This window comes from Carassius carassius, chromosome 43 (genome assembly GCF_963082965.1).
Source record: "Carassius carassius chromosome 43, fCarCar2.1, whole genome shotgun sequence".
In the NCBI taxonomy this organism is placed as follows: domain Eukaryota; kingdom Metazoa; phylum Chordata; class Actinopteri; order Cypriniformes; family Cyprinidae; genus Carassius; species Carassius carassius.
In genome coordinates this window covers 22,829,423-22,855,447 of record NC_081797.1, presented here as the reverse complement: position 1 = coordinate 22,855,447, position 26,025 = coordinate 22,829,423, and the positions used below count along the sequence as shown (strand labels likewise).

The window sequence follows — 26,025 nt, the reverse complement described above, 5'->3', positions numbered from 1 at the left end:
CAGTTGGCGGATAAAACGTAGTTGCCCAGAGTGCAGTCTGGACGATGGGGCGGGGTGACACGTTGGGGCGGAGCGACATGTGTCGCCCCGCCCACCTCAGCGGTTATTGGTTTATGATTAAGATGAGCTTATTGGTGTACTGATGAGTGACGATTTTACAGCTTATTGGTATAGAGAATTATGACGCTGTGAGCAGGATTGGAATGCGGAAGTAGACACTCAGATGAATACACTTTTAATATAAATTAAAAAGCGAATATAAATGTTGTGTTTTTGCATTTATTGTTGCTTTTCCACAACATCCCGTATAAATACAGAGTTTTGGATTACGACGAACAGAAATAAATGGTCTAATTTACAATTACTCCCTCAACGGCTGTAGACGCTACCTCGGCATTACTCGCTGGTTTTTGAAAATGACACGGCAATATAATGCTAAGTATGGTTATGTAGATAGTCATGGAGTACCTTGATTTATATATTCAAATTATATATATATACATATATATGTGTGTGTGTGTAACAAATTGTCACCAGTCTCTGAACGTCACCAATAACAAACTGAACATTCCCTTAGCCCCTACGAAAATTTACCATGGTTCTGCTACAAAAACTATAGTTAAACTATGGTGTTTTTATAATTACAGCACATGGTAATTAATATGCCAACAAATATTTTTACTACAATAAATCCATGGTTACTTTTTGCAAGGAAGGAACTATACAGGTTCAAAAGAACTTGCCCCAAAACACTCGTCACTTTCTGTTATTTGTTTTCTGAACTGCACTACTGAAAACCTCATTAATCCTGAATTTATTTAGTTACCCGCTTCTATATAAAAACATAATACATTTAATCACCCCTTTAAACACTTTATAAAATCATTGGTAATTGAAATATTACACCGAATTGTCACAACTAAATTAAGAATTCATTATGAGCAATGCATAGCAAATGATGTTACCATCAAATATGAGAAACCTTAAAGAATGATAGACTGATGTAAATGACTGAAACCTGTTGTCATGCAAGTGTTTGCCATAGCTTTTTTATTAAAACATTATAGACTGCAAAGTTTAACTTTAAATGACATTAATTAATACATCAAAACCAGTTGATCTCAGTTCATTCTCTATTTCCCTTCAATGAACACACAAATGTGTTTCATGCCGCAAAAAAAAAAAAAAACAGTCCTTGGAACAAAATCCTGTGTAAACAAAAGCCCAGAAGATCACCACGCCGGCCTTTTCCCTGTCATGTCATTATGGGACCTCTATGGGTTGTGTGTGAATGCACGCACTGATTGAGAAATCACTGGCAGTGTGAATGAACCAAAATCGAAAGATCTGATATATTTTTATTTTAGATCTATATATTTTTTATTTTACCACTGATTCACCACAATGTCTAAACTGTCGTGAGTGCGTTTGCATATTCTTCAGTCGGTGTTCGACACGTCTTCTTGCTTTACAGCAGATCGCAACCTTAAAAGTGCATTGACGCCACCCATCTCTCAAATGGACCATTGAAACAATATCTACAATCTCAATTAGGAATGTCAATGGTCCATTTGAGAGATAGGTGGCGGTAATGCACCTATAAGTCTGCTATCTGCCGTAAAGCAAGTAGAAGGTTTATCACACGCTGACTGTTGAAAATGCGCTTAGGACAGTTCAGACATTGCAGTGAAACTGATGTAAAAAAACTATATAAATATGGTTCAGTTTCTTGCACAGAACGAATGTTTTGTGTCTTTACACATCAATGTATGATCACGAGCTGGGGGCAAGCAGATAAACATACATTTTTTATTTCTGGGTGAACTATCCCTATTTGCCTGAGGTTTGCCAAAATTATTTTTTTCAAAATGTTTTACATCTTTCATGGCATTTTTTGCAGACCCAATTTTAATGCAATCACAAACTTTTGTGCCATTCCTGGAAACAGTTTCTGTTCAACTGAAGACACAAGTGAACGTCACAAGCCTGGCATTTCCAAGGTGTTTGTTGCTTCTTTCTATGCACTGCTTTGCAATGCACACAGATCCGGCGACCGACAGTAGCAATTCTTCTGACATCTGAAGTCAGCTCAGCTCCTGGGATTGGCACATGGTCTGTGCTAAACTGTTTTGGTGCTGCTTTCTGTGACACGCCACAGAGCTCTGCAATAAGCTCCTCCATAAACTGATCGTGAGTCATGTTGCCGTGCAGCTCTTTGTGCAATATAAAAGCATTGTTGGCGGCAATGTCCAAGAAGTGTAGGAAGATTTTTCTGTACCATTTCATGGTTTTGTGCTGTGCAGAGTAGTATTGCAACAGCTGATCGGACAGGTCAACACCCCCCATGTGCTGGCTGTATGCAGTCACAGGTGCAGGACATGGAACAGACTTTGTCTTCCATGTATGTTGTGCTTTGATTTTTCTTTGCACACGGTCTCCTGTATAGGCAGCATGTATGGTGGAACAAACAGACACCACTTGCGTGTCCATCCACTTCACACACACAAGAGGCCCGTCCCGAATCCACCTGATGGATCCCCTGCTGGAGCTTCTGCTCAGTGAATTAGCTGCAGTCTTTGGGAAGCCCTTCCTCTTCTCTCTGTACGCCCCACAAGCACCAAACTTCAGAGCAAACAAGTCTGTGAAGAGCTTTGGACTTGTGTAGAAATCATCCATGTACACATGGTACCCAGAGCCCAAAACTTTATGGTCCAGAAGAGACATCACAGCATCATACGAAAGCCCATGGTCTGTTGGAAAACTATTCTTGCCCGTGTAGATGGAAAAGTCCACAGTATATCCATTTGATGAGTCTGAAAGGTCAAAAAACTTGAACTTCGTCAGCTTGGCTTTCATATACGCTGTCATTCCTATATTTGCTCTGCATGCCACCAATCTCTCCTTCACAGCTACATTTCTTCTAGGATGATAGAAGGCTTTGCACGCAAGACGAATAATGTTTATGAGGGGTTTGATCCTGAACAGACGGTCATGTTGGTCTGTGCCCCTCTTTCTGTCGTTTTCCTCGTCTGCGTCTGGGTGACTCATGTGTACATTCCAGGAAATGGTGCGGTATCTGTCTCTTGACATAACTGTGGCAGGGAAAGCCAGAGAAAAAAGACTGTCCTCCCCCCAGTAGTCAGCAATGGAACTCATCTTCACCACAGCCATGTAAAATACGAGTCCGATGTAACGATACAGCTCATCAACACTGACATCTGTCCATTTGTACTTGCAGCCCTTTGCAATTGCCCTGGCAGCCTGGGCATTTGTGTTGTGGCACAGGTTTTCCACTGCGCTCTCTGTGAAAAACAGTTTGAAAAGATTCATTGGAGAATGTGATTCAGCATCAGACAAATGTGGTCCTGGTTCCCGAGCAGGCAGGAATCTCAGAGTTTGTGGAATCTGGTCAACATCAGTCTCTGCTTTCCATGAAAGAGTCCTGGCTCTCTTTGCAGCAGGCATTTGGTCACTGTCACTCTCACATCTGCAAAAAGAGCAACCATAATATGAACATGCTGACAACAGGATCACAACAGCATTATTAATCTAGTGTACAAACCACTCATTAAAAGAAACAATTTACAAATATAATTTTTATATTATTTAAAAGCATGTAATCTAAAGTAGACTATCAGGTTCCAAAATAAATAAAGCACACTTACTGGTTAAGATTGTCTTCAGTGCAGAAAAATGAACAACGCTTGTTTGCTGCCCTTGTGTGATATGCACCTGAAGGTAATGCCACATTCCTAAAAAAAAAAAAGTGTTGTCTGATTGTCAAAGGTAGCATATTAGTGCAAGCATAAGTGATGGGCTTTTATAGGCTTATGGACTGATGGGACATCAAAATACACATGCATACCAATCTATGTTCACAAATATCTGATTGTGTTTAAATGTGTTCAGTTCAGCTTTGATGCGGTACAAGACATTAACCCTGTAAAGCCCACTGTTGTAATATTACAACATCAGTTTTAGCTCCACTAAAATAAACCTGTACTTGTATTTTTGCCTTTAAGGATCACATTTACACAACTAGTAGGTACTATTGTTCAGTCCTGCGATGTTGTTGGATGGAATATTTACAAAAAAAAGGTCAGTTTACCTGGCCATAAATTTACACAACCTACACACTTGCTTCAAGGGACTTCACCTTTTTTTTTGTCAAACTGGATAAAATCAACATGAAAGTATAAATAATGCCTATTCTGGTTTGAGCATTTTAAAAATGGCTGATCTACTGGGATTTTCATGCACAACCATCTCTAGGGTTTACAGAGTAAATTGGCCGAAAACGATAAAACATCCAGTGACAGTTGTGTGGAAGAAAATGCCTTGATGTCAGAAGAGAATGGGCAGTCAAATAGAGGTAAGTCAAATAACCACTCGTAACAACCAATGTATGCAGAATACCATCTCTGAACACACAACACGTCAAACGCTGAAGCATATGGGCTACACCAGCAGAAGACCACACCGGGTGCCGCTCCTGTCAGCTAAGAACTGGAAATGGAGGCTACAATTCACATAGGCTCACCAAAATTGAACAATAGAAGATTGAAAAATTGTTGTCTGGTCTGAGGAGTCTTGATTTCTGCTGCGACATTCAGATGATAGGGTCAGAATTTGGCGTAAAGAACATGAAAGTATGGATCCATCCTGCCTTGTCTCAGCGGTTCAGGCTGCTGGTTTTGGTGTAATGGTGTCGGGAATATTTTCTTGGCACACTTTGGGCCCCTTAGTACCTATTGAGCAACGTTCAAATGCCACAGCCTACCCAAGTATTTATGCTGACCATGTCCATCCCTTTATGACTACAGTGTACCCATCTTCTCATGGCTACTTCCAGTAGGATAATGCGTCATGTCACAAAGCTCAAATCATCTCAGACTGGTTTCTTGAACATGGCAATGTGTTCACTTTACTCAAATGGCCTCCACAGTGACCAGATCTCAATCCAGTAGAGCAGCTTTGGGATGTGGTGGAACGGATGATTCACATCATGGATGTGCAGCCAACAAATCTGCAGCAACTGTGTGATGCTATCATGTCAATATGGACAAAAACCTCTGAGGAATATTTCCAACACAGTGTTGAATATATGCCACAAAGAGTTAAGGCAGTTCTGAAGGCAAAAGGGGGTCCAACCTGGTACTAGCAAGATTTGAATTTTGAATTTTATTGAAAGGATAGCCCCTTGAGATGTAACATCTCATTTTCAAGGGGGTCCTAAGAACATGAGCAAAATATACAGCACAAATAATAATAATACAACTACTAATAATAATAATAATACAACACCAAACCAAACAACTTTACAAACAAAACTACAAAAAACAAGACAAGACAAAACAAATGCTCAACCTGCTTCCCGCACCAACAAATCAATTGGGATACAGTCTAAACATCATACATCATCAACATAAAGCCGAATAGTAATCGAAAATCATCAAATTTATCTCAAGAAAAAATAAAAAATAAATAAAAATATATATCAACAATCAAAAACATGAACAAGTTATTTTAACATAAGAAAATAAAGATAACCTAAAGTGATAAAGGGAGGTAATAGATTTCAAAGAATCAGGAAGATTATTCCAATCAAAAGGGGCTTTATACTGAAATGACCTACGTCCGGCTACACTGAAAATTCTAGGAACAAGAAAAAAAGGATATTGTGTATGCCTAAGTGAGTAAGATGATCTATATGGAATCAAAATTTCACTCAAATAAAAAGGACAAACCAAATAAACACATTTAAAAATAAACAGAAACCAATGGAATTGTCTTCTAGATTTAAGATGCAACCAATTAAGCAAATCATACATATGACAATGATGAGTGCGATATGGACACCTTAACACAAATCTGCACAAAGAATTGTAAACAACATTAAGAGGCTTAAGATGAATATCATGGGAATTTTGATAAACAATATCACCATAATCAATAAGAGGTAATATTAACTGAGAAACAATTCTTTTCCTATCCTGAAATGTAAAACAGTTAATTGAACGATAAAGTGAACGTAGGCAATAATGTATTCTATTAACAATAGAATCTATATGAGGCTTAAAAGAAAGTTCAGTCAATCCAGAGGCCAAGATATTTAAATGAATCAACATTCATAAGAGATAGGCCATCATCAAAAATAATATTCAAATCAAAAGTGTTGAAATGACAACGACGCGTCCCAAAAATCATGCAACAAGATTTCCTCTTATTTAACATAAGCATATTGTTATGACACCATTTTTGAACCACATTAAAATCAGATTGCAGAGAGTTCTGGATTTGAAACAGATCAGAGTTAGTGGTATAAATTACAGTGTCGTCAGAATAAAGATGTACAGAACAATTTAAGCATAACTGAGGTAAATCATTGATAAAGATAGAGAAAAGCAATGGCCCAAGAGTGGAACCTTGTGGAACACCTTTTTCAACAATTACATAATCTGACTGATAACCCTGGAAAACAACACATTGACGTCTATTATGAAGACAAGCATTAAACCAAAAGAGAGCATCTCTACCTAAACCAATAGAATACAATTTGTCAAGAAGAAGATAATGATTGACCATATCAAAAGCCTTAGAAAAATCAATGAAAATGGCACCTGTTGCTCGGCCTTTGTCAAAGGATGAAAACACATCATTTGTGAATTTTAAAAGAGCAGTTGTAGTAGAAAAATTAGGTCTGAAGCCTGACTGTACCGGAGATAGAATATTTAATGAATTAATAAATTATGATAATTGATTAAAAATTAGTTTCTCAAAAATTTTTGCAATAGAGCAAATAATAGAGATTGGACGATAATTATTGACATCAGATGAGTCTCCGCTTTTGAACAAAGGAGTAACTCTCACACATTTCCATATAGACGGAACAGAGCAAGTAGACAATGACAAATTCAATAAATCTGCAAGAGGACACATTAATACATGAGCAGCAGATTTAATAAATTTAGCTTCTACACCATCAGGACCAGCACTACTATTTGTTTTTAGATTGCATATAACATAGTAAACATCAACAGGCATAATCTTCTTAAAGGAAAATGAACCGTTTGCAGTAATTGGATTCAAATAAGCATCAGTATAGAAATCAGAACACTGAGAGTCGCAAATTGAGGAAAACTGTTGATTAAAAGCTTGAGAAATAAGTGAAGGGTCAGAAATAGTTTCATTATTAAATATAATATTTTTAATCAAACTTTTTTCAGATTTACCTAATGAACCTAATAAAGTGGCCAGTAAATGTGTGGGTGTTTAGATTCATCAAACACTTCATGAAATTAAGCATAGGCTATTTATCTGGTTTCAAATGTTTATTTTGTCATAATTTGCTATATCCAGCATAAAGATTGAAGGTTGATTCTCAAAAATATATATATATATTTTTACACAATAAATTTGGATGTCTTTCCAAAAAAGTTCACTTAGAAACTCCAAAAGGACACCAACTTATATTAGGAGCCCATATAAGCACATATCAAAAAAAGAATTTAATAGTATGTGTACGTATAGTGCAACAGCAAAGAGCTTTTTTACATTTAGAGACAACAGCCAGTTTCATTGCAATAGGTTGATGCAATAACAAGTTATTAGCATTTTTATAAGTGTAATTACTAATGGTTAATGATTGGTTTATAACTCTTGACCAATAGGTGGCGCTGTTACCAAATTGGTGTGGCATGGTCAGTGTGAGGTGACAATGGCACATACAAACTTTGGTGCAAATGTCAAAGCTTTGCAGAGATACAGCCTCGGATGCATCTTGGCATCTTTCCAGCAAATTTCATTAATGCGCTAAATGAGAACAGTTTCATATATCGACATGAAATCCATAACTTTTGGGCAGTGGGGTCTGAAGATGATCAGAGTCAAATTTGGTGAAAATTGGACTAACGGTCTAGAAGGAGTCCGAAAAAGTAGGTTTTCAACATTAATTAAAATGGTGGACAGGAAGTATAGCCAATGTTTTTTCATAATTGGTATCAATGTTCTCGGCATGACCCAAAGAATATAGGGAGACCACTTTAATTTCAATAGTCTAATTTATTTAAAAGTTTTTTGTATTTTTTTTAGATATTTCATTATAACTTTTGACCAAAAGGTGGCACCTGTGAGGCGTCTGCCGTTGCTAAGCAACAATGACGCGCTCTCTCCATGAAGACGCAGAAATTTCAGCAAAGGATAAATGGATTTGCAGCACAAAAAAATCGCTTTCAGTAGCTCTGCTACTAAATTTATTTCAAAATGGCAATCCATATACAGCTATGATCAGCTGTTCCTTCATCTTGGCTGAGCTTTCTACATTGTTACGGGAAAGGATGAAGCTGAATGTTTAGTTCTTGTCACATGACCTGCGGTGCGCTTGCGGCATTCTGAAAAGTTGAGATGTTTTTAACTCGATGCGCATCGCAGAGATTACAGAGAGTCCAGCCGAGACGAGTGGGAACAGTTCTTGCTGGAGCCATGTATTCCACCAGATGAGGATCCCATTCAGGGATGAAACGAAAACACGAAGCGCTTCACCAAACTTATTCGCTTAGCACACCGTTATTTGTGAGTCCCGCCAACGTCTGTGCCGTCAGAGCGCGTTTTCTCCACGGCCGGCCTTATTGTTAAGAGACTAAGAAGCCGCCTTTCCCCCGATCATGTTTACATGCCGTATTTCTTAACAACAACATATAAAACAATTGAAAAAAAAGCAAGAAAGATTTGCTGACAGTTTAAAAGTTTCAAAGTTAAGTGTAGGCTACGTTCTACAATAGCCTAATTGCTGCAGGCTGCTTTACGTTTTATCTTTGTTCACTTTTTTTTTTTAATCTGTACTTTTGTTTGTTTGCACGCATTGTCAAAGGTTTTCAGCTACAAAACACGATGTGTAATGTTCAAGCTTGTTCAAAATGACGGAAACAATAAATGTTGCTGAAAAATAATGTCTGTCTCATTAAACCTAATTTAAATAAACGAATATTCGAATATTTGTTTTTTGTGAGCTCAAATATTCGAATGTGATATTTGCGGAAAATGCCCATCCCTAATCTCCATGTGGAGCACTGGCTGTTGTCAGACTGCTTGTGCATTTAAAAAAATTATAATAATAATCTCACTAGTTTTTATAAAAAGAATGGCAAAATGAATTTTTGAAAATGTAAACATTTTCTTATGACACTACAGCAAAATATATAAATATCTGGCTGAACCCCATTCTTTGGTTTGAAAATATTAACGTGCCTAAGATTTTTGCACAGTAGTGCATGTATAAAATAAGTATAATTAAATTAAGTATATTTAAATAAGTATAATTCAAATATGTGTTCATATGTGTTAAGCGCTAGATTTTCACTGGAAGAAACCACTGCGATGTGTTGAGTAGTGAATGCAGCGAAAACTTTACAGTAGATGGGAAACCAATTGCTCCCTTATGACCTTTTGTAAACTATGACAAAGAACTGCACAGATATAGATATTCTAACAATCTATCGATAAACAAACCTTGTGTCCTCTGTTTCTGTTTGAGTCTGTTTGAAAAGCACGCTGAAAGAAGGGGAGGAGACAGGTTGGCCGCTGTTTTCATATGAAATTTAAGGGGACTGAGTCCGAGGCGATCGCAAATTTGTTTACAGTTTATGGAGCTAAATGCTATAGCCTCGCGAAAAAAGCTTATTGCGTACATTTCGGAGGACCATAACAAATATTTCCATCGACTGCTCAGACATTTAAGAGGCACCGAAATCTGATTCTGTTCGGTTCATACCGGTTACATAAGTAGGAACCGGGTTTCGGTACCCAACCCTAAACGTTATGCCACGATGTGTGTGGAAGCAACAAATGTCTTTGCCTGTGCATAAATAAATACAATAAATAAATACAATAGGCAGTGCCATTATCAAATTGATGTGCCATCAAATTGATGCACCATGGTCAGTGTGAGGTGACATGGGCACATACAAAGTTTGGTGTAAATATGTCAAACATTTGCAGAGATACAGCCCTCAGATGCAGTTTGGCATCTTTCCAGCAAATTCATTCATGCGCTAAACAAAAACAGTTTTGCGTATCAACACCAAATCCATAACTTTTTTGCCAGCTTTGTCTGAAGATGATCCGAGCCAAACTTCGTGACAATCAGACCAAAGATTTAGGAGGAGTTTGAAAAAGTAGGTTGTTAACATAAATTAAAATGGTGGACAGGAAGTTCAGCCAATATGAAATCGGTATCAGACTTCTCGTCATGATCCAAGGAATCAACATTGGTCCGATTACAATAGGTTAATGTAAGCAAAAGTTATTAGCATTTATCTAAATTTCATCATAAGGTGGTGCTGCCCCCAAACTTAAGTACCATGAGGGTATGGAGCCGAATATTTTTGTAATTAGTTTCTTAAGATACGCTAATGAATTCGTAAAATACAGCATTTTAGAACATAATTCAAAATGGCTGACAAACTGGTTATCATGATCTTATGAATCTAACGATACCAGTTTTGTGATTTTTGGTCAAAGCATTCAGAAGTTATAAGCAAAAATATGCATTTTCCATATCTACTGACCACTAGGGGGCACAGCTCCAAAACACTGCAGGTAGTCTCGGGTCATGCTTGTTATAACTCGCACCAAGTTGGTCTCAATAGGCCAAACAGTTGCAGAGATATAGCCTCAGGTCCACTTTTGCATGCCTTTCATAGAATTTGTTCACGTGCTATTCGGTAAAAAATATGACTAATCAACTTGAATTCCATAACTTTTTGTCAGCGTGGTCTGAAGATGATCTGGTTAAATTTCGTGGCAACTGGTTCAATGACCTAGGATGAGTTTGAAAAAGTAGTTTTTACGAACAATTGAAAACAGCGAAAAACAAACCTTTTGGTGTCCTTTCGACACGGAATGACCCAAGGAATCAGAGGAAAAAAACATTTTGTGGTTTACAGATCAAAAGTTATTAGCATAAAAATGTTGAAAGTTTAGACAAGTGATGGCGCTAGAGAGTTTGAGTTAGAGACTCCAAATTTGCTATGGTAGCTTTTCTTACTGTCCTTTAGCAGTGTGCCAAATTTCACAACTTTCCCGCAAGTGGTTCTATGGGCTGCCATTAGTGTTGGGCGATATGGTCATTTTTCAAATCATCATATCGTCAGCCTGAGAGATCGACGATACACAATATTATCGTGCATGGGTGGAGCAAGAGAGAGAGACTCTTTGTTTTTGTCATATCATAACTATTTGGTGTTTTAAACCGTGCAGCTGCGCGAGAGAAAGCCTATGGAATCACTAATAATAAAAAAAAAAAATGTGTATATATATATTTATATATACACACACACACACACAGTACAGACCAAAAGTTTGGAAACATTACTATTTTTAATGTTTTTGAAAGAAGTTTCTTTCTGCTCATCAAGCCTGCATTTATTTGATCAAAAATACAGAAAAAAATAATATTGTGAAATATTATTATAACTTAAAATAATAGTTTTCTATTGGAATATACTTAAAAAAAAAAATTATTCCTGTGATGCAAAGTTGTATTTTCAGCATCATTACTCCAGCCTTCAGTGTCACATGTAACATCTAGTCTATCACATGATCATTTAGAAATCATTCTAATATTCTGAATTATTATGAGTGTTGGAAACAGTTCTGCTGTCTAATATATTTGATCAATAAAAGGTTAAAAAGAACTGCATTTATTCAAAAAAAAAAAAAAAAAATCGGATATATTTTCTTTACTATCACTTTTTATCAATTTAACACATCCTTGCTGAATAAAAGTATTGATTTTATTTAAAAAAAAAAAGAAAGAAAAAAAATTACTGACCCCAAATTACTGACCAGTAGTGTATATTGTTATTACAAAATATTTATATTTTTAAAACATAGCTTCTTTTTTTTTTTTTTATTCATCAAAGTATCCTAAAAAAGTATCACATGTTCTGAAAAAATATTAAGCAGCAGAACGGTTTCCAACTTTGATAATTAATCATCATATTTGAATGATTTCTAAAGGATCTTGTGATAATTATCCAAAAAATTCAGCTTTGCATCACAGAAATAAATTATAATTTAAAGTATAATACATTTTTAAACAATTATTTTAAATTGTAATAATATATCACAATATTGCATTTTTTTCTGTATTTTTGATCAAATAAATGCAGGCTTGATGAGCAGAAGAAACTTCTTTCAAAAACAAAAATAGTAATGTTTCCAAACTTTTGGTCTGTTCTGTATATATATATATATATACTTTAAAACATACTGATAAACTAACGTTAAATATAAAAATACTGTATTTACAACAGCTAGTTCATATATAGTCAGTCGCAGCTGTCATATCGCGCGTCCTGTAACAAATCTTCTGCATCTGCGCACGGAAGTTATCAGTATATGTTCTGCAAAATCAGTCAACGGTGAAAATCAGTTTAACACCAATATTGGGCATAAACTAACACGTTAAATATAAAGTATTTAAATCATGTAAGTTCATATATTTGGAGTAAAGTTGAATTGAACTGATGCATACAGCGCTCTGCACCGCACGCCTCATGACGAGACCGACGCACCGCCACAGAAACAAGAATGAGATGCATTCGACAATAACGGTGAAATTAAACTCTGTTTGGGGCCATTCACATATCATGTCTTTTGCGCGCTCAAGTTCGTTATTTTAAATGTAGGCACGGTATGCATGCCCATAATGGAAGCGACGCGGTCGTGGCGCACACGCGGTGTGACAAGCTTGTTTTTCAGGCGCATCCGCACCGCATTGAGTTAAAAACATCTCAACTTTTCAGAATGCCGCAAGTGCACCGCAGGTCATGTGACAAGAACTAACCAATCAGCTTCATCCTTTCCCGTAACAACATTGAAAGCTCAGCCAAGATTAAAGAACAGGGCCCGGTTCCCCGATAATGCTCACTCTTAGCATGCTAAGAAGACCTCGAAAGATATATCTTACCAAAGTTGTTTATGTTCCTAATTGTGTTCCCCGAAGTAATAATAATAATAATAATAATAATACATTTTATTTGTAATGCGCTTTTCTTAGACCCAAAGCGCTACAGTAATAAAGTAATAAATAAAGTAAAACAAAACACCAAAAGCAATACAACAATTCATTATAGAAAGACAGTCTTGAATAAATGTGACTTAATCAACTTTTTAAAATCATCCAACGTTGGTGCATTTCTGACGTGCAGAGGAAGTACATTCCATAGCTTAGGGGCTTTATATGAAAAGGCTCTTTCCCCCATGGTCTTTAGCTTGCATGATGGCTGGTTAAGTGAAAGAGAGTTAGTAGAGCGAAGAGAGCGTGATGGAATATAAGGGCTGATGAGTTCACAAAGATACTCAGGTGCAGTCCCATGAAGTGCCTTGTATGTTAAAGTAAGAATTTTAAAATCAATTCTCGCATTTACGGGAAGCCAGTGTAATTGTGAAAGAACCGGTGTAATGTGTTCACGAGGAGAAGTACAAGTGAGCACACGAGCGGCAGAATTTTGTATATACTGAAGCTTGCTCAACGATTTAGCTGGAAGGCCAGAGAACAAGGCATTACAATAATCTAACCTAGTTGTTATGAAGGCATGTATAAGCCTTTCTGTGTCTGCAAAAGAGAGAAAAGGTCTAAGTCGAGCTATGTTTCTCAGGTGGAAAAATGCAGTTTTAGAGATGTGTTTTATGTGTGCTTCAAATGATAATTGTGAATCAAAAATGACACCAAGATTTCGCACCTGTGAAGTGGGGATTACCGTGCAGGAATCAACAATCAAACTGATCTGCTCGTGTCCCTTAGGAACCTGCTTAGCACACTGCCTCTTACGTCCGACGCAGGGGTGCACGATTTTGAGAAAAAACCTAATTGCGGTTTTTCTGACAAATATTGCGATTGCGATGCGATTTTCGATTTTTGCGTTCAATTCTTTTAAGTGCATAAAACCTAAAATTATGAATAAAATATGTTGTTACTTTTACGACACAGAGGGTTAAATAAACTGCATACAAAGTTATTGAGGTAGTTATTGAGGTAATGAGATTGTTTGATGCTTCGTGATTATTAAATACCTGAACCTAAATACCAAAGAATAAGACTTAATGGAAATGAACTTAACCACTTGGTCATTTATTTTTAAATTTAACAATCTTAAACACTGAAAAATAGAAAATAAATTCTTATTAGATTTAGATTTACAATTAGAAAAACAAAATAATTCTGTAGTCCACTGCCATTTACTGAACATGAAACTGTTATATTGCACAGTGCACACACATTTTAAAATAACGTGTTATAGCCGTCGTGATTTCAATGTGCCTTCTTGAGGACTTTTCATATGGCGTAACAGAAGCGAATGCAGTTTTAATGCTTGGTTGCTTACTTTTTCCATGGCTAGTCGTGGCTTCGTCTTCATCCACATTTTTTGTGCATGCATCATATTGCTGTCGGTGGTGATTTTTAAGATGCTGGTATAGATTAGTAGTGTTTCCTCTGGATCTGGCCACGGCACGTCGACATATTTTACATTTAGCACTCTTTTGCTCCACGTCGTTCTTCGCGAATCCAAAATAAGTCCAAACAGCTGAAGTACCACCCTTCTTGTTAACCAAGTGCTCCCCCGCTTCCTCTCCCGTCACCGAAGAAGTGCCTTCTGCCATTTCTGTGCAGTTACACAAGCTTTTTCTGGCACAATTCGAGGTAAACGTTGTGTGTAAGCTGCTTTTCTGCTGACAGAAAGCCGATGCACTGCATACAACCTTGTTTTTCCATTGCCATTTCTAATTGGCCAGCAAGCCAGGAACGCAAGATTCGACCATTTTGATTGGCTAATAGGTTTGTCACTCAAATGTCAGAGGCGGGGGAAAAAACCTCAGACTCCTGAGGTTAGGTTATTGCGGGAGTTAAAACCTCAATATCGATGCGATAAAGGTTAATCGTGCAGCCCTAGTCCGACGTTACAAGAGCACTGTCCCAAGTGAAGGTGCTGAATTAGTAGGCATCGATTGCTCAGGAATCGATTTTCCACTTCACGCGAAGGTGCAATACAGCATTAAGACAGAAAACACGTTCTATGCAAATGAAACATTCCTCAAATTATTCCAGTAACATTATTTTTAACAGTTTATCAGTAAAATATAGACTATAAATTAAATTATCAAATGGTCAGTAATATGTTCACACGATATGTTGTGATGGGTAGACGAACCGGGTATCCCTTGCTAATCATCCATCCTCTTTATCCCATTGTGCCACTTGTGCCGCTTCTTGACATAAGTTTAACGACTTCTAAAAATTATGTAATACACTTTTATATTAATGGTGAGGTACTTTACAATCAGAATTGATTGGCAAGCAGCTGCAGTTACTTCTGTTTAATGCGGTATTGATTGCCATTGGTTAATGTTTTCAATAAAAAGCTACCTATCTACACTGAACAGAGAGAGAGTTAGATACGAAATATGCTGGGGAAGCAACGTAAAAAAAAAGAGCACCAAGCTTCTCGTCAGAGGAACTTGAAGTTTTGCTGGACCTTGCCACCAGGTCGGAGATCACACCCCTATGGTCCACTATAACCTGCACATTTATGGGCCCATATCCCTTTTGCTATATGTACGCCTGATCAATCACTGATGGATTGGTGATGGGGATGAGTGCGCCATCCACCAGGATGTAATCCCCGGCATGGCGCAGAAGGGCGTTGGTGACAGTGTGGACGCACCTCCACACCGAGGTCTTGATTAGGCCCTAGCCCTCTCCCACAACGAAGCTCTCTGTAGCAAAAAAAAAAAAAAAACCTCAGCTCTGATAGCAGCTGGACTTCAGGGCTTAAAGCAAAATTCCGCCGCATTAGCCTGGCAAGCGCAGGTCTGAGAAGGTCCAGCAGCTCCATAATGAGTTATCTTGGGAGGCTAATTTTTTTTATATATAGCCACGTCAGGCAAAATGTCAAAAGGGCTTAAGTTTTGCCAATAAAAAAAAAAATAGACATTGACTAAACGGCTCCGCGTCCGGCTCCGTCTTTGATTTAATTAAGGACACGTTGTATCGCTGCCATAGTTGGTCACTTACTGGACACCACCATGCTTACCCATTTAGAGCCAAATTGTTTGCAAGATTTTAATTATCAAAAGTGATTGCCAATTCACTTTAATTACATTACGAAATAGCCTAGGCTAATTACCACCATATTAGTTCTGATACCACATAAAGTCAACTTCACAAATAGGCCACTATCCATTGCGAACATTTTATTTTGAGTCTTAAAATGTCCATAACATAAAATCATTGTTGTCATACCATAGTTTGACTTGAACTGCGCTGCGCTGATTTCTAAAGACTGCTGTACAGTGGCGGCGACTAGAGCCTTGAGCTCAAACAACGTTAAGAGAGAGCTTACGAATGGTCCAGACCAACCTTACGAAAGTGTGACTTACAGAAGATATACTTAGCATACGAACGTGTCGGGAATCGTGCCATAACGTTAAGAGAGAAGTTAAGTGCAACGAAATACCTTCTATCTGCAGACGATGTACCTCTGTTTGTAGATGGAGAATTTGTAATGGCCAAAACTATGTATTTTGCATGCATCACATTATAGTGCGGTGTGCATGAAAATAATAAGGCGGCAGAGCAACCTTATCCATAGTGGTTCTCACATAGTCCTTCTACGTCATCACCACATAGTGAGTGTTAGAAGTTAATTGATCAGTCTTCAAGAGAAGGACTACTTGAGAACCACTATGGATAAGTTCGCTCTGCCGCCTTATTATTTTGTCTTTATCTGTAACGCCAGGAAAAAGTTAATCTCTTTCTTGAAGAACGTGTTGCCGTGTACCAGCCATTAAATGTGTGGGACACCAACTCCTCGTTTTCTAGCTCTTTCATTTCATGGATTTAATGAGTTATCCGAGTCAAAGCGGACAACTTCACCAAATACAGGCTCTAATCCTCCTGCGCGCAGTGTGTGTGTGTGTGTGTGTGTGTGAATGTTCTTGTGACATATCAGGACACAACTCTGTATAATGACATGGGTATGACACAGGTATTACAAGGAGAGGGTGACTTAAGCCGCGTTCAGACTGCACGATTTTAGCCCAGTTTTTGGCTCACCGACAGGTTTTGAGAAATCGCCGACAAATGCCCGAAATCACAGGCAAATCGGTGCTTAATCATGCAGAGATGCGTGAATGAGCAAAGATGCGATCTGAGAGAATTACCGACAAGTCGCCAACGCCTGTGAGATATTTGGCATGCTAAATATCTGGACCTGTCAGTGATTCAACATCATGCTGTGTGAAAAGTGTTCTGACTGAAAACTACATTGGCGATGACCGACAGCCAATGAGAGAACAAGACACAGAGCAGCGGGGAGTTCGGGGAGGAGTTATAGACCACAATATCAGTAAGCATGATATAAGAACACACAATTCTTGTTCCTCGGATCTCCCCAACCATTTCCTCCTTCATAATCTTCTTTTCTTTTTCTTGTTTTCACTGCAAATCAGCGCACAGGCAATTCTTACTGCAAGCTTCTTGCGGGCTACCATTTTTAATAATATCATTAAACATCAATAGATGGCGGTGTTGACAAGAGCTTGTGTGAGGGAGTTATGAGATATCCACAATTGTAGTTTAAAATGCATATAAAGACTTCACCAGGACAAGACCACAGGAAACAGATGATTCTTCTGCACAATGTGACTTTGCTGCAGCCTGGAATTGAACTACTGGTTTCGTCTGGTCAGAGGAGAACTGGCCCCCCAACTGAGCCTGGTTTCTCCCAAGGTTTTTTTCTCCATTCTGTCACTGATGGAGTTTCGGTTCCTTGCCGCTGTCGCCTCTGGCTTGCTTAGTTGGGGACACTTCATCTACAGCGATATGGTTGACTTGATTGCAAATAAATGCACAGACACTATTAACTGAACAGAGATGACATCACTGAATTCAATGATGAACTGCCTTTAACTGTCATTTTGCATTATTGACACTGTTTTCCTAATGAATGTTGTTCAGTTGCTTTGACGCAATGTATTTAGTTTAAAGTGCTATATAAATTAAGGTGACTTGACTTGACTATCGGTCAAAACGCAGAAATAGCGCAGACTGGATGAAGGTGATTATCAAATGCAGTGTAGTTTGAAAGTCTGCGTGTTCAGCTGGATGTATGCTGGCTAGCTGCTTCAGACAAGCATGCCAGTAGCAGTTAAACGACAAAATAACACACAATTATGTCAAAATATGCAGTTTTGCAGAGTTATTTTTTTTTAAACACAAACTCAAACTTGTTATAAAGTCCAAAATAATTGTAAAGAGCTGGGAGAAAACATGATGTGTGTCGGAAATACCTCACGCACGTCAGATTTTAAAGAGACAGCATTGCTTTTAAAGTGAAACTTGCTGCTGTCTGTCGAGTGCATACTGCGCGCCTACATTGGAAATAAACTTGAGAGTGCAAAAGACGCGATATGTGAACGTGGTGGTACATGTGTTCTCCACCGCGGGGAACATTGTAAATAAAAAGAGAGCCGCAATTAATCCAGATCAAGTTGATAGACTGGTGTTTCTTGCAAACAATATTAAGAAATGAATTAGGCTAGGCTATATGCCTTACTCCTGTTGCTGTTTTAGTTGTCAAGATATTGTTTTGCCTGTTCTGAATTGTTTTTTTTTTTTCTTTTTACATTTAGCCTAATGTTGTGGGATATGCATAGTGGCACTCCATATAAGTTGATATTCTATGTTGATAACCTGCTGTTTCAAACATTAAGTAAAAAAAATAATAATCCAGATAGTCCTGTTTATGACCATGACTCACTGTTAATATATTTGTGATTGAATCTCCATTAGGCTATTATTTTTTTTTTTTATTGCGTGGGGGGGGGGGGGGGCACATATATATTCGAATATGGTGGTGGCGCAGTGGATAAGACACATGGCTTTGGTGTGAGAGACCCGGGTTCGAATCCACTGTGAGACACCAATGTGTCCCTGAGCAAGACACTTAACCCCTAGTTGCTCCAGAGGCGTGCGACCTCTGACATGTATAGCAATTGTAAGTCGCTTTGGATAAAAGCGTCCGCTACATGAATAAATGTAAATGTAAATGAATATATTCGAATACATTGCATTTCTCAAAAGTGACAGCCCTAATATATATATATATATATATATATATATATATATATATATATACACACACACACACACACACACATATACAGACCAAAAGTTTGGACACACCTTCTCATTCAAAGAGTTTTCTTTATTTTCATGACTATGAAAATTGTAGATTCACACTGAAGGCATCAAGGGCTATTTGACCAAGAAGGAGAGTGATGGGGTGCTGCGCCAGATGACCTGGCCTCCACAGTCACCGGACCTGAACCCAATCGAGATGGTTTAGGGGTGAGCTGGACCGCAGACAGAAGGCAAAAGGGCCAACAAGTGCTAAGCATCTCTCGGGGAACTCCTTCAAGACTGTTGGAAGACCATTTCAGGTGACTACCTCTTGAAGCTCATCAAGAGAAAGCCAAGAGTGTGCAAAGCAGTAATCAAAGCAAAAGGTGGCTACTTTGAAGAACCTAGAATATGACATTTTCAGTTGTTTCACACTTTTTGTTATGTATATAATTCCATATATAATTCCACATGTGTTAATTCATAGTTTTGATGCCTTCCGTGTGACTCTACAATTTTCATAGTCATGAAAATAAAGAAAACTCTTTGAATGAGGTGTGTCCAAACTTTTGGTCTGTACTGTAATATATATATATACACACACACACACACACACATATATATATATATATACATATACATATATATATATATATATGTCTGTGTAAGTGTATATATACATATATATATATATATATATATATATATATATATATATATGTGTGTATATATATGCATGTATATACATCTGTGTCCTCCGCGCCACAAGGATGTGCTGTTTCTACATGTATTTAGCTTTGATTTGAAATAAAACATCAAGAGAAGTTACCTTTACAATGCAGAGGAAACACAGAAGCTACATTAGAAGTGTCAGTTGCACGCATTTACACACGTTTAACGTAGCTCAGAGGGACATGGAATACCTTAACCTGCAGTTACAAATGCATGAATAATGTTTTGAAGTTTTAAACATAAAATATTGAAAACTGATGTTTGAAATAATAAAAAAAGGCCAGGTGATAATGTTCTGTAATGTGAGGGTTATACGAGTTAGAATCAAGAAAAGTAGAGCACAATAGACTGTATTGTTTGAAATCTGTGGAATGTGTGAATTCTGCTAAATTGGTGAATTCTTTAAAATGTTTAAGTATGTTTGTGTTTGACTTGCACTGAGATTATTTAGCCTTGAAAATATATTTCAGAAAGGTCATAATTTTATGATGTTTTCGTTGACAGCATCCAAAATGAGAACATAGACTTTGAGATGCACTCAATACAAATGATAAAAAGTTATATAAAGATGTCCGTGAACTGGAAAGGGAAAATGACTTCACATTTATGTTGGCCCATCTAATGTGATCATCATGCCAACAAAACCTGGCCTCCGGTGGCTCATTACTGCCACACTTTGGTCACCGCAGATTTGAAATATGCACGAAATGAGCCGCTTACGGCAAATAAAAGTTATTTAGCAACGAATCGATGACTAAATTAGTTGACAACTATTTTAATAATCGATTTTAATCGATTAAATCGATTCGTTGTTTCAGCTCTATCATCATGCCAACAAAACCTGGCCATTCAAGAACGCAGACCATGTTCTGTTACAGGTCTAGCTGTCTGAAAGTGTATTATCCGTCTCGATATTCATTTTTGTGATGATGATGATGATGATGATGATGATGATATCACACTACTGGAGTACTTCTGAAGCTTTGTGTAAGAAGATATGACTAAGGCTCTGACATCTAAAACCAATGAGTACAGTTTTCAAAAGAAAGGAGCATTTATAAAATCATTGAGACTGGAAACTGAACAAGGCTATGAACAGAGCTAGACACTGTAAATACCAGTAAATTGTTTGGATTGAACATTTTCATACTAAATAGATGTATAAACACATTTATTTCTGCATTAGAGGCCTCCCACAACAACATTTAAATGGTGAGATGTGTTTGTATATACACAGTAGGGCAGTGGTTCTCAACCCGCGGGCCGCATGTGGCCCGTCACGAATTCAAATGCGGCCCGCCATATGCTGAATAAAAAAAAAATACTAATAAAAAAGCTTTCAGTTTAACAATTAATTTTATTTTTTACATTAAAAAAATTAAGCTACTAATGAAATATAAGCTATATCCTAATGTTTTTATGTGAAATGATTTTGTTTTTCATATATTATTTTCAGACATGAGCAGACCTACTCACATAACATTACGCATTTAACGAACACATACAAGCGCCCACTTTGGCAGAATTCAATTCAAATAGTCATCAACAGCCATTAGTTAAGGTAAAAATTGAGCATCAGAATGGACAAATTTGTTTTTAAGGGAGAAAAAAAGAAATGTGAAAAATGCCAGCGAATGAACAAACAAGAACAGTCGCAGTATCAGTAGTGAAGGAGAAGTGCTGGATTTTCGGTTTGTCCCGCAACTCACTTGGAAGTTGTTCAGGCAAATAACACCATATACTACATAGCAATCCTTAATTGAAGAAATGTGGCAAAACATCTCTGGAGAGAACCTCATATTATTAAATTCGAAAGTGCTTTCCATATTTGGATCAACATAGGCTACATTTGTGAATGCACATTTTCTGCAATGTCACGCGTCAAGGTCATGCTCCTGTGCGCGTCTTACAGACTGCATCTTAAAGCCTCTGTTAAACTTTCTGCGTCCGCGAGACCGCTATGGACCGCTATGTAGGCATGACGTAAAAATCATCCTCGGAGAGTGTGTGCCGAGGCTCTGAGCAGACGACTGCGTGGACAGGTGCGGTGGTCAGTAGGCTTCAAAAGCACAATTGCACATGTGCAGGCAGTGTGAAGAAGCTCATTGCTACTCGAACCTGTGCAATCCGTCAATAAATGAATATAAAGACAGCGATGCGCAATAATTCTGGGCAATTGTTTGTTGCAGAGCAAACCATCAGCGTGCACATTCAGAAGTATAAATTGCTCATGCGGAAAGTATAACACAGGCTTTACAATCGTAACTTCATTCTGTTACTCCTTTCGAGCTGAATCTCACATAATTGGTCAGCTCCCGACAGCATCAGGTGCTTTATTTATGGGGAGTAGAATTATTTATTTATTTCAATGAATGTAATAGATTAGATATCATAATATTTAGGCTATAACATTATAAAAAAGATTGGTTTGTATTGGTGATGTAATATGTAAATGATATGCGTGCGGCCCGCGAGACTTGCACTGGACCATAGTGCGGCCCGCTGGAAAAAAAGGTTGAGAACCACTGCAGTAGGGGTTGCACCGACTAATCGACTAGTCAATTTCAATGCTCTGCCTTGAAGCTTTAAGCTTGATGTCGACTAGTCGGTCCAATAGAGGACGCACTGTAACACACACACATAACTCGTACGTCATGTGCAGATTGTTCGCGCACAGAATCATTCAGTGCAGAAATGTACCATCAACGCTGTTCTGTGATTTCTCAGTAAAATAGTTTAGAAACTGAGAAGTTTAAGCATACATTTGTTGATAACTAAATCCCACAGCGTCACTACAACTAGAGAGACACCGCTATGTAGAAATAATTCACACACGCAATCGCTCTCACTAATGCATTCATATAAATGTAATCTTCACTGTGCTACTTTCTCTGTATCCGATTTAGAACGAGCAGAAATCTGTCAGAAATAAAACGACCCAAAGGCAAAAGAACTGATTAAAATGAGCTGTTATAGGAGCAATAGTCATGTACGTTGCACTGTGTCATATTAAGAGTGAGGAGTCACGTGCCGATTTGGGTTGATTTGGGCGGGGTCTGAGCCGGTCGGCCATGACGGTAGGAGACGCTATCGGTTTCCAGGGGCAACGACTTCAGAACTTCACAGAGGCGCGACTTAACCTTCCAGAGCTCTTTAATTTTAGCCCATTTATTATTTCGGCGGGACAGAGACGGATCTACAAATACGAGGAAGAAAGTAAAGCAATGCAAAAAGATAAGGCAAAAGAAAAGGGACCTTACAGGAATAAGCTCACACCAAACGCAAAACAGCTCTATTTGGAGAAGCTCCCAGGCATCCAAAATATCGACCCATATGAGCTCCCTGCAGCGGCACAGAGACCTGGACCATTTACCGCACATATATGGATATTGTGAATTATCTTGTTTTTGGTGTAAGTTACTACACAATGCAGAAGTTTAAAAGTCACAAGTCTTTGGAAAGTTACGAGGCTTTCTGCTGTGGCTGGGTGCAGGACTTGGTAAGTTTCTTCACATGCGTTTTAGCGTGTTGTAAATACACTGCATTTAGCAGACACATCTTGACCAAAATGGCAAAGTTATTAACTGTGACTGTTTCGTAAACACTAGATTTCAATGTACACAAACATTTCCAACATGTTTTGATGTAGGCTAAAGCTGTGTATGTTTAGGCATTTAGTTGTAATTTGGTTTTAGCCCAATGACACATACTGTACCAGGTTTTTGTGTTGGGTGTTGGGGGCTGCAAAGTGGACAAACCAGTTCTGGGTGGGCTAGGGTAGTTAAATGTGTGATTACAAGATGTAAATGTCCTGGTTAGATTAAAGCCATTAACAGTGTTAATGCAAGGTGTTTGGGATTCAGACAAGGCTGCTGACAGATGGCAATCTAAAGTGTAGACTGTATTCCATTGTTCCTATGTTTTCCATATGTATCGTGTGAGGTACTGGAGCAGTTTTAATGCAGCAATGACTTCCAGGCATGGTAAAACAGTGCGGAATTGCGAGAACCTCCCCTACTACAGAGTTAACAATACACGTAAACAATCATATTTGTTTAAATAAACAATTAAACTGCTGCAGTACCTCACACGATACATATTGAAAACAGGAACAATGGAATACAGGTTTTTTTTAGGTTACACCAAGCGCAAAACAGCGGTATTTGGAGAAGCTCCCAGGCATCCAAAATATCGACCCATACGAGCTTCCCGCAGCGGAATGGCACAGAAACCTGGACCATTTACCGCACATATATGGACATTGTGAATTATCTAGTTTTTTGGTGTAAGTTACTACACAATGCAGGAGTTTAAAAGCCACAAGTCTTTGGAAAGTTACGAGGCTTTCTGCTGTGGCTGGGTCCATCTACAAGCCTCCAGGTGGTGAAAACAGCGTTGTACTGGCCAAAGTAAGTTTATTCACTTGCGTTTTAGCGTGTTGTAATTACACATTGCATTTAGCAGAAACTTCTTGACCAAAATGACAAAGTAACCTAAATAACTGCCACTGTTTCGCAAAGACTAGATTGTAACGAGATGTTCAATGTACATAGATGTTTCCAACATGTTTTGATGTAGGCTAAAGCTGTGTTTGTTTAGGTATTTAGTTGTAATTTGATTTTAGCCCAATGACACATACTGTACCAGGTTTTTGTGTTGGGTGTTGGGGGCTGCAAAGTGGACAAACCAGTTCTGGGTTGGCTAGGGTAGTTAAATGTGTGATTGCAAGATGTAAATGTCCTGGTTAGATTAAAGCCATTAACAGCGTGAATCCAAGGTGACTTACATCGTAAACAATATAAATCACAATGTCCATATGTGTGCACGGATGTAAATGGTTCAGGTCTATGTGCCGCTGCAGGGAGCTCGTATGGATCGATATTTTGGATGCCTGAGAGCTTCTCCAAAAACTTTTGTTTTGCGCTTGTTCCTGTAAGGTCCCCTTTCTTTCGCCTTATCTTTCTGCATTGCTTTACTTTCCTCCATTTCTTTATCGTATTCGTAGATCCGTCTCTGTCCCGCCGAAATAATAAATGCGCAAAAATTAAAGAGCTCTGGAATGTTTAGTAGTGCCTCTTGTGAAGTTCTGAAGGCGTTGCCCCTGGCAACCGATAGCGTGTCCTACCATCATGGCCGACCGATACAGACCCCGCCCAAATCAACCCAAATCGGCACGTGACTCACTCTCCATATACACACACATCCACACATCTAAATATGTGTTTAATTACAATTATTTTCATTTTTAATTATGTTCTTACAGGGTTAAACAACGGCCTTAGGATATCCAAAACTGTAGGTCTCAAAATATTATTATTATTATTTAGTCACGATACAGAACATTTACAGTTACACGTTTTGTAAGATCGTTAAATGCTATCAAAACTCTACAGAACAGCACATTTTATTCATAACATTACAAACGTATTTCAGTCTAAAAACAGACCTGAGACAGATGCGCGGCTTTTTATAACAAATATTGTACGAAAGAATAAACAACTTACTCATTATAAATTGTGTCCTTTGTTGTTTCAGATTGTTTCTTTAAATGAAAGCTTTCGTCCTCCAAATCTTCGTCGTCGTCTGAAGAACATGTTAACTCTTCCTCACTGTCTGTGGTCGTCTGCAGAGCTTCCTCGCGTGTGTGTGCCATCGTGAAGAAATGACAATAAAGCTAAAGATGTGCTGCCTTTTTATCGTGGGCGTTTATGTGTTTCTGTGGCTCAAAGCAGACCATTAACACATGAATAAAGCGCTTCTCGGTTGTGTAGAGTCAGACCAGCTCTTCCCTCTTCCTCACACTTCGTCTTTCCTTCACAAAAATGGCCAAACTCCCTCTTTGGCGCCCATTCTTTTGTGAAATGTATGGTGTATAGTTATTCTTCTTCTTCTTCTTTGGTGTTTTACTGCAGCTGGCATCCAGTGTGTTGCGTTTCTTCTTCTTCTTCTTCTTCTTCTTCTTCGGCTGCTTAACGGCGGATGCGGACTACTGCCACCCTCCAGATAAATTGTGCCTGATCATCACTATGGCTTACATCTTTGGAAATAATGTAACCTGTAATCTACCAAAAAAAAACTATATTCTATCATTGAGTCCGGTGTGCTTTAAA

General features: G+C 38.1%; 2 protein-coding genes across 2 annotated transcripts in view; one reads left to right on the top strand and one right to left on the bottom strand.

Annotated features, from left to right (window-relative positions):
• LOC132125334 (histone H2B) overlaps positions 1 to 26,025 on the top strand; it is a 471,182-nt gene that overhangs the window by 319,254 nt on the left and 125,903 nt on the right. The gene's annotated exons all lie outside the window — the stretch shown is intronic.
• Positions 1,823 to 25,712, bottom strand: LOC132125321 (piggyBac transposable element-derived protein 4-like). Its single transcript, XM_059536694.1, has 3 exons — positions 25,420 to 25,712; positions 3,666 to 3,752; positions 1,823 to 3,487 (listed from the first exon to the last, which is right to left on the bottom strand). The coding sequence occupies exons 1-3, from the start codon at positions 25,566 to 25,568 to the stop codon at positions 1,918 to 1,920; spliced, it is 1,806 nt and encodes a 601-aa protein (XP_059392677.1). The 5' UTR covers positions 25,569 to 25,712; the 3' UTR covers positions 1,823 to 1,917.